This window comes from Triturus cristatus, chromosome 2_2 (genome assembly GCF_964204655.1).
Source record: "Triturus cristatus chromosome 2_2, aTriCri1.1, whole genome shotgun sequence".
Classification (NCBI taxonomy): Eukaryota; Metazoa; Chordata; class Amphibia; order Caudata; family Salamandridae; genus Triturus; species Triturus cristatus.
In genome coordinates, this window is record NC_140582.1 from 1,180,473,496 (window position 1) to 1,180,483,925 (window position 10,430).

At 49.1% G+C, this 10,430-nt stretch overlaps 1 protein-coding gene across 2 annotated transcripts in view; it reads right to left on the reverse strand.

The window, feature by feature from the left end:
- Positions 1–10,225, reverse strand: part of EXOC6B (exocyst complex component 6B) — a 1,605,823-nt gene extending 1,595,598 nt beyond the window's left edge. For both annotated transcript variants that reach the window (XM_085642756.1, XM_085642755.1), the window contains exon 1: positions 10,093–10,225. In XM_085642756.1, coding sequence (XP_085498882.1) covers positions 10,093–10,190 — 98 coding nt within the window. In that variant the 5' untranslated portion in view covers positions 10,191–10,225. The remainder of the gene's footprint in view (positions 1–10,092) is intronic.
- Between the last annotated feature and the right edge of the window lie 205 nt (positions 10,226–10,430).

A 10,430-nucleotide genomic window follows, 5' to 3' on the forward strand; every position in this document is an offset into this window, starting at 1 on the left:
TGCCACAAAGGTAATAACACTGGTAATAAGGTTCACCCAGTGCAACATGATGTATCCCTTAAATATGAGCTTCAAGTATATTTTTGCAAATCAACCATTTTTCTCCAAACAAGCCTCCAAGGTCTAAGAATCCCCACATTATCGTCTCAAATGCACACATTTCACTGTTGATATACATTACATTAATTCAGCCAAGCAAAAGCTTCAAATTTAGTGAACTGGACTGTACACAGGAGCACTACGTACAGGTAGCTGGACAGCTACCAGTGGCTCGTGGAATAAGCCTGCTTTAGGGTGTCTTCCTCTTCTCACTACAACCTACAAAGGAACTCAAATTTGTAAACAGGAGTCTTGCCCAGGCATTGCTTCCATTCTGGAGGGCGAAGAAGGGAGACGCAGCCTCAGGAGTCTCTCTATGCCATGCTTACTACATGTGCAAATCCCCTGTATACTTAGCACACAGACATGCAGGCTAATGCTTTTTTAGCCTAAACCAACCCCCCCCGTCAAGGAGTGACTTTCGACCCCACAAGTAACTAACCACCAAATTATGTAAGGACAACAATGAAGTTCTACCCCAGGAGGTTTCAACAGCAAAGTTGTCAGCAACTTTTCAATAAGTACTTGACTCCCACTTAGCTATAACAAAGGATGAAGAAAGAATTGTGTTTAAGAATGCACAATAAACGGCACTGCGGAGTGAAGCAGCAAGCCCACCAGCAAAATGGACCCAAAAATGTCATTTAACGGAGTGTCTCCTTTTGCCCCTACCTATGCCATTCGATTATATTGCTAATCTACAATGTCAAAAGTAAGCTTGAATCGTCATGCAGATGTTACTTTACTAAAATCAATAAAAATCATTTAATAATAAAAATAAAACACAATAAAAATAGGGAAAATTAAGAAGAAAATTAAATGAAAAAAATGGGTTCTTGGTGCGTTTTTGCAATATATGACAGTGAGCAGAGTACACGGTGTTTCATTCTGGGCAGGGTAGGCGAAGAGTGCCCTACTCATAGAAGGCTTATTGGCTCAGAAGTACTGAGGGTGAACCCCCTATAATGCTTCAAAGTGTGTAAGTGACTACTTACACAGAAACTTATTGAAAGATAGCAGTGGGAGTCATATTCTGGAGCAAAAGACATTCAAGATCTGAGAAGCCATCACTATCAAATTAAGACATCTCTGTGTATCAAAGCAGGAGAACTGTGGTAGTGGTTCCCATAAACTAGACGCGACAAGACAGAGGGGCAGAGCAATAACTACAGGCCTTATACCAAAACCAGCAAGAGTAGACTCGCCAGTACCCTGAGAAGGGACAACACATTCAGATTACACGGAGCACTTGGGTGGTGATCCAACAGCAGTACACAGTTGTGGAAACTTGCATTAAAAAATCTGAACTTTATTACTTAATGGGTATCCAACTCTCCTGCCCACATCCAAGCTTGGGTCACAAGATTTGCTCCACATTAAAGGATTTACCTTCAACCTGTTCTACATGATTGATGAGGGTTTGGGCAGGTAGTCAAAAAAGCTGGCCCGGCTGAGGCAAGCAAATGTGTGTGCAACCAATGCACCGCCTGCACTTCACATTATGCACTGGGGGATGCTCCCTCACAACAAAGCTCAAATAGGGGGCAATACCACATTTCTGTCTCACCTGAAAAGATGAAATGGAGGATATAGAAACTTATGGACAATGCTTTGGGATTAACTATCCTAGAAGACGACAAAGAAACAAACTCATCAAAGTAAAGTTCCACTATTCCCTTCCAGCTTTAGCAAGCGTATATCAAGACAACACGATTGTTAGTGAGGTTTAAACAGATATGAGAAAAACAACTTGCCCCCAGGGACTGAAGCTTTAACGCCTCATCAAAACAGAGCAACATCAAAGAATTTGAGACCTTTTTTGGTCTTGCTTAGGGAGAGCTTGCGCTGTATCTTCGAGACATGCTGTATTCAGAGTATGGGCATAAAGCTCCCCCCTACTTTCCACCCATCTTTCTAATTTGGTCCTGTCCCTGTCCTTTGTAAATGGTGGCTTTTCAATGGTCAATTAGGCTTAGTAGTCCCTCCTTAGTACCGCCTTGTCTCTTCTTGTAACCTCCTATGAGGACACCCCCTGTTACATGTTTTGTTACTCCCTAGGTTTTCATTACAGCCTCAGAGAACTGTTTTCTTAAAGGGCTTCAGGCAAGACACACACTTGTTCTAAGCAAGACTGGCAGTGGTTACTTTACTCACTAGCACATCTCATATTTACATGAGATCTCTATAAATGTCCCTTCATCTGCTCCATACAGAGTACAACCTAATCCGGAATATAATAATTATTTTGTCACATTTCAATACTACTAATTGCATATATGGACATGGCTATTTGAATGTACTTGTGGTACTGTCTTGCATGCAATGCATTATGGGTAGGGTAGATTTACCATATCTTCTGCAGGGTGCAGTACCATATGTGACGACAAGAGGTCCAATGGGACCTCTTTTGGCCACAAGGGACCTCTTTTGGCCATATATAGGTTAAAAAAAACTGTCATTTATAGTGCCAATAACTCCAACTTTGCAGGGTGCAGTACCATGTGTGGCCAAAAGAGGTCCAATTGGACCTCCTTTGGCCACAAGGGACCTCTTTTGCCCATATATGGTACTGCACCCTGCAACATGGCTTGGTAAAAGACTGCCATGTATAATGCCAATAACTCCAACTTTGCAGGGTGCAGTACCATGTGACCAATGTATGCACAATTAGAGGTGCATAGCAGAAGGTAAGTATTGGAATGTGTTGTCTGTGCCACAAAATGGACATGAAATATTCAGCTGCAAAGCTTCGCATTTTAAAAGGCCAGAGTGAAGCAGCCAAGGAATGTTAGGGTTAGATTGAGAGTGATAGTACTATGAGTATAGGAGAATTATGAGACATTCTACAGATAAACTACACTGTAAAAACAAGAATACAACTACTGTGGTGTTTTGGTAACTAGCGCGGATATGGTACTATTTATATTTGTGATGTTATTTGAAAAGTTCAGAAGAACAGATGCATCTGAAAAAACTATTTTACTCTTACATGGCGATGTCCTCTTTGCCAGTGGTACAGTTTTTATATGGTGGACTGTGTATAGTTTCCTAAGCATTGGAGCCAGTGCACCAGCAGGGCAACTGACACCAAATTTGTCTGTATTGCTCAATCTAATGACCCATACCTTGGCTGCAATTGGGTAAGAGTTCCAAAATCAAGACTTAAACCCTTATATTGATTAAAATAATTTAAGTTATTAAAATTCCTGAGCAGCATGGGATTCTATGAACACATTTTTTAAATACCATCAAAAACCTTTAGTTGGACGGAAGGTAGTTAGAGCCTAGGTTAGCTCCACAAAGGCCCCAGCCTTTATCACTTATCACATTCCAAAAATAAAGTACAGGTTACAGGCCCATACAGAAATCACCATTTGATGGCACTGATGCGTTAGTATTTGATCTAAGCTTGGCACTCCCAGATCGCCTTTACATCATTCTTAAAACTAAGGAGCACTGGCATCTCCTGAGGCAGTGCAACGTGTTGAGCAGATGGAAGATCCTGTATTGAAAAGTGATCCAAAGACAGCCAGTAAGCGTGTACTCACTGTGGGAACAGATTCTGTTTAGCTTCCGAAAGACTATAAATGAATTTGAACATGACTCGCAGAGGCGAAACTATTAACTACGACACACAGACAAGATTATCATAAAGATAAGCAGATAGCAAGGGAAAAAATTAATGGAATGATTTACACAGAATAATTACAGGCAAGAAATGCTGAAAAACTAAATCTAGTAAACTCTATAAAGAGGTCCACCGAGCATTTCACCTCTCCACCAGGGGCACCATCATTCTTCAAGACAACAACACTTTATTTGTGATTTAGTGTGGATCAGCGCTGTGTAAAATAATAAATCTGTTAAGAGTAGATAGTTATTACCATTGTTTATCTATTCACTGGATCACTTGGAACCTTGAACTTTTACCAAATTAAATATCTTTGGAACCTCCAACTGGTACAAACGTGTTATCGTTGTGAGTAAAAAGATTGCACTTATGAAGCACTGAGGTCGCGCTGGAGGCTTTGTGCTGAGCACGGATTCGTTTTTAGCATACGGTAGATGTTTTATGCAGCCTCTTGGATAGTTTTATTATATACCTAACAATTTATTTATATCTTCTCCATGAACATTAAAAGCATGTAAAAGAAGCTCTGCAAAGATTATGAACCAACAATCTAAATAAACTAGAAAAGTGATACATGTGAATTCAGAGAAATGTGTGGACTGTGCCATGTGTAAAAGTGATGGAAGATGTAGGGCGGCAGTTACTGGGTTACTTATTTGTGGATATTTCCGATTACATTTAATGCAAAGCTTTGGGGGTGAGGGGGGGATGAGAAGCATAGAAACCCTTCTAAAGATTTGAAAACACTCTTGCTCTGCAGCAGTGTTACAGCAACCTGATGATTCTTACCACAAATATCTAAAACATTCCTGTTTGTGCAGTGATATCTTACATTTTATACAACGGCCTGAATAGAATTATTATTTGCGTAAACTTGGTCTACACATCAACAAAAAAATAGCACTGATAATGCGAATAAGAAAAGAAAACCACAGCTACAAGAATAAACAACAATCATAAATAAGCTGAAGTCCCACCAATCAGAAGCCCGGTAACCTTAAAAATGGTTATCAGACATTGACATATGCCAATTAGAGAAAGGCTCGTGTTAAGGCACTTCACACAAATTATAAAGGTTATTCGGACAAAATGCTCAGCAACTGCACAAGGTACCAGGTTCCATCACCAAACAGAACTGACCGCTGTCAAGATCAATGCAAAAACAACAGTTGATGGACAGAAGGCAGAACAATGTCATACATTCACCCCAGCACAGAGATCTGGGCCTAAATCCATCATTTTTTTGCTCACCATGCCATTCCAGTTTGAACCCAGCCATATGCAAATCATTCTTGACCCTGTGCCTCATGGGAACAGTCCAGCCCGAACTGCCAAGCCAGGTCCTCCCTGGACTGGAACCAAGCATCCTAGGACCAGTTTCGGGGTTTCACCCCTCTTCAGCCAGGATAGCTTGATTCCAGTGGCATGGAGAGCACAGGACCCACGTCTGGGCATACCCATCTGGGCATACCCATCCAACTTGGGGTGAATGTTTTGATTTGTTCTGCATTCCGTCCATCAATTGTGTGTCTTAAGCTGTCAAGATCAAGCAAAAGGGATAGAGAGGACATGGTCTCTCGGCAAGGGCAAATGTAACAAAATGGAAATTAATACCAATCCAGGTTCCTCTACAATACAGCAATGCACAGAAAATCATTCCGGGTCCAAATGAAAGTAACAAAAAGACAATATCCGCATACACATACCGCTGGCCATGTCAGTGGGAGGTCAAGCAACACTAGTGGGAGGTCAAGCAACACTAGTGGGTTGAAGCGGTTTATAGGCGGCTTGTCTTTCTTTAAAATGTTTGAACATAAACTAGCTCCCCAGGGCTGCTACTCACAGTACCCGCAATTCTACCATATTTTTCACATTTCCCATCTCCTGTCTAGAACTCGACTTCTCCCATACAGATGTGATGCCACAACGTAATGTACCACTTAAACATTGGAAAACAATCTCAGCTCAAATAAAGAAACTTAAAGATGTAATAGAACACCTGGTGTCCCTGAGTGCATGTCACTTTCGTGAACATCTTTAAAATATGTGCTAGTGCATTTACTGTGATAAGTGAATCTGTTTGTCAGACTACCCAGATATGTCTATTCTGTGGCGGCTCCCCATCTGCCACAGAATAGGAGTGCCCGTGGCACTTTGCACATATAAACCTGCACAGTGGACTCCCCTGCACAAGCCTGCCCCATGGCACCTACCCAAGGCTCATTGTACTAGCATGGCCTGTTTTCCTGTGCTCTGCCTGTAGCACCCTGCCTTGTGGCACTCTAGTTGTCACAGCTTGACCAGAGTTGGCTTACACATCAACCTGTCCCGTGTTGCTTTACTCAGATCACTTTCCTCACGTCATCATCTCGTATTGTGCTTTCACAACCTGTTTGTTCGATTATACCCTACCTGTATGAAAGTGCTTTGAGGCAACCTAACCACATCATTACTCTATTGGGGTCACTGTCATCTACCACTCTGTGTAATCCTGCCCCGGGTGCTCTAGTCATGTCAGCCCGTCCTATGGCTCCTATCCATGTCAGCCCTTACGTAGGCACTTTAGGCACGACAGCGTGTTCAATGGCGCTCCACGTGATTCAGCATGCCCTGCTGTACTCCATTTGTGTTAATCTGGACCCCTGTACTCTGCTGGTTTCAGCCAGCCCTGTGGCTCTTCTCCACTCAAGCCAGCCTGGGGCTATACCCATTGCTGCTTGTCTATGCCTCTACCCATTTCAGCCTGTGCTGTTGCTCTCTACGTGTTTCATGTGATCATGCAACTCTCTACCATCCAGAATCACTCAGCCAGTCAGACTAACCTGGGGTGTTCTACGAATGTCAGCCTAGTCAGTGAAACTCTACCAGCTCCATCCTGAGCCATGGAGTTCAGCCAGAGCCACTCTGTCCTGTGGGACTCCATCAGAGCCAGCTGGGCCTGTGGATCCCCACTGCTAGCCTGACCTGTAATGCTCCCTCAGTACCAGTCAGACCCAGGGCGCTACACTGCATGGTTTGTGGCAGTCCATCAGCATCCACCCGGCTTAAGGCACTCAACCAGCCTGGCAATCAGTACTCCAACAGCGCCAGGCTGAGATTCAGTGTTCTAGGAGCATCAGCCAGAGCTCCCCTCAACTAACCTGTGGAGCTCCAGTAGCCTATGCATGCCCCATAGCTTCCTACCAGCAGCAGCCGGTCCCACCGCGCTCCACCAGCAACAGCCTGTCCCACCGCGCTCCACCAGCAACAGCCTGTCCCACCGCGCTCCACCAGCAACAGCCTGCCTCACAGCACATTCCACAGAGCTCCACCAGCAACAGCCTGTCCCACAGCGCTCTATCAGCAGTAAGTCTTGAGGTGCACTTCCCCAACCATGAACTTAACCTAAGGCACTTAACCAGTTAGTTTCTGTCTAGTCTCAGGAACACTAGCAGCTTCAGCCTGTCCTGAGATACTTAGCCAGCAACAGAGCTGAGCTACATGAGGTTTGTTAGCACTTTCAGACTGCTACGGGTACTTTACCAGCAACAGTCTGGTCTCAGACACTCTACCAGCGACAGCCTTTTCCCGAGGCACTATGCCTGCGACAGCCTGTTCCCGAGGCACTATGCCTACGACAGCTTGTCCTGGGGCACTCTACCTGCGACAGCTTGTCCTGGGGCACTCTACCTGCGACCGGCTGCCTGTCCGGAGGCACTCTACCTGCGACCGGCTGCCTGTCCGGAGGCAATCTACCTGCGACCGGCTGCCTGTCCGGAGGCACTCTACCAGCGACCGGCTGCCTCTCCGGAGGCACTCTACCAGCGACCGGCTGCCTCTCCGGAGGCACTCTACCAGCGACCGGCTGCCTCTCCGGAGGTACTCTACCAGCGACCGGCTGCCTCTCCGGAGGCACTCTACCAGCGACCGGCTGCCTGTCCGGAGGCACTCTACCAGCGACCGGCTGCCTGTCCGGAGGCACTCTACCAGCGACCGGCTGCCTGTCCGGAGGCACTCTACCAGCGACCGGCTGCCTGTCCGGAGGCACTCTACCAGCGACCGGCTGCCTGTCCGGAGGCACTCTACCAGCGAACAGCCAGCGACCACCGGCTGCCTGTCCAGAGGCATTCTACCAGCGACCGCCGGCTGCCTGTCCAGAGACATTCTACCAGCGACCGCCGGCTGCCTGTCCAGAGGCATTCTACGTTGCCTGTCCAGAGGCATTCTACGTTGCCTGTCCAGAGGCATTCTACGTTGCCTGTCCAGAGGCATTCTACGTTGCCTGTCCAGAGGCATTCTACGTTGCCTGTCCAGAGGCATTCTACGTTGCCTGTCCAGAGGCATTCTACGTTGCCTGTCCAGCAGCATTCTACCAGCGACTGCCGGCTGCCTGTCCAGAGGCACTCTACCAGCGAACAGCCAGCGACCGCCGGCTGCCTGCCCAGAGGCATTCTACCAGCGAACAGCCAGCGACCGCCGGCTGCCTGCCCAGAGGCATTCTACCAGCGACCGCCGGCTGCCTGCCCAGAGGCATTCTATGCTGCCTGCCCAGAGGCATTCTACCAGCGACCGCCGGCTGCCTGCCCAGAGGCATTCTATGCTGCCTGCCCAGAGGCATTCTACCAGCGACCGCCGGCTGGCTGTCCAGAGGCATTCTATGCTGCCTGCCCAGAGGCATTCTACCAGCGACCGCCGGCTGGCTGTCCAGAGGCATTCTACCAGCGACCGCCGGCTGGCTGTCCAGAGGCATTCTACCAGCGACCGCCGGCTGGCTGTCCAGAGGCATTCTACCAGCGACCGCCGGCTGGCTGTCCAGAGGCATTCTACCAGCGACCGCCGGCTGGCTGTCCAGAGGCATTCTACCAGCGACCGCCGGCTGGCTGTCCAGAGGCATTCTACCAGCGACCGCCGGCTGCCTGTCCAGAGGCATTTTACCAGCGACCGCCGGCTGCCTATCCAGAGGCATTCTACCAGCGACCGCAGGCTGCCTGTATAGAGGCATTCTACCAGCGACCGCAGGCTGCCTGCCCAGAGGCATTCTACCAGCGACCGCAGGCTGCCTGTATAGAGGCATTCTACCAGCGACCGCAGGCTGCCTGCCCAGAGGCACCCTGCCTGGGCCGGCCCGGCCTGAGGCACCCTGCCTGGGCCGGCCCGGCCTGAGGCACCCTGCCTGGGCCGGCCCGGCCTGAGGCACCCTGCCTGGGCCGGCCCGGCCTGAGGCACCCTGCCTGGGCCGGCCCGGCCTGAGGCACCCTGCCTGGGCCGGCCCGGCCTGAGGCACCCTGCCTGGGCCGGCCCGGCCTGAGGCACCCTGCCTGGGCCGGCCCGGCCTGAGGCACCCTGCCTGGGCCTGCCCGGCCTGAGGCACCCTGCCTGGGCCGGCCCAGCCTGAGGAACTCTAGCTATGTCAGCCTGTCCTGAGGCACTCTAGCTATGTCAGCCTGTTCTGAGGCACTTTAGCTATGTCAGCCTGTCCTGAGGCACAGAGCTATGTCAGCCTGTCCTGAGGCACAGAGCTATGTCAGCCTGTCCTGAGGCACTCTACCCATGTCAGCTTGTTCTAAGGCACTCTAGCTATGTCAGCCTGTCCTGAGGCACTCTAGCTATGTCAGCCTGTCCTGAGGCACTCTACCTATGTCAGCCTGTCCTGAGGCACTCTACCTATGTCAGCCTGTCCTGAAGCACAGAGCTATGTCAGCCTGTCCTGAGGCACAGAGCTATGTCAGCCTGTCCTGAGGCACAGAGCTATGTCAGCCTGTCCTGAGGCACAGAGCTATGTCAGCCTGTCCTGAGGCACTCTACCTATGTCAGCTTGTTCTAAGGCACTCTACCTGTGGTAGCCTAACTTGTGACACTGTAGCAGTGTCAACATTTGCCAGCCTGCCATGCAGCACTGCACATGGATTGTCCGCTCCTGTAACAATCTGTCTAGGACAGGTTGTCATAGAAAGCATGTCCTGCTCTAATACACCGCTCCTCTGAACATTTGCAACACATTAGTAATACTCCTGTGAACCTCTTCTGTACTTGGCCTGTGCACTAATTCACCTGTTATTTGCACATGCCTTCCTTGCCTCAGTGGCTCTTGCTTGCCCCGTCTTGCCTGCCTGCCCTGATTCTGTCTCACCCTATTTACTTATGGAATTAATGTCTGGACTTATTGGTTTTCTTTGTTCTCTTTGTCGTCATGTCCTAGCTGCCCTTTGCCATTGGCCTGCCTCTGAGGTACACTTGCCTCTGATTTCCCCGCATACCTGTCCTGTGCAGCCTGCCAGCACTCATACCTGTGCACCGCTCTCTGACCCTCTTCCACTCACAGGGTCAAACCCAAGCCTTCCATTCTGCCTCAGGTGGCCTGGGGGTACCCTCCGTGCCCTCACCTAAGCGTGGGTCCAATGCAGGCTGCCTCGGTGCTCTCAATCTCCCGCAGGATGCGCTCATGCTCCGCGACCAGCTCCAAACTCTCCCACTCCGCCATGTTCAGCTGAGGCCGGCCCCACAGACCGGTGCAACCCTCCCGGCACTAGCCCCGCCCCCTCCAGGCGCGCCGAGGCGCAGTGACGTCACGCGCACCCAGGACTCACGGGAGATGTAGTCCGTTCACTTCAGGCTGAGCTCTTATCTCCAACAGATGGCTACAACAACTGAATGGGAGTCGCAGTAACAGGAGAGTGAGAGCGCATGAAAGGAACGAAACACAGGACATAAGTGCATGGAC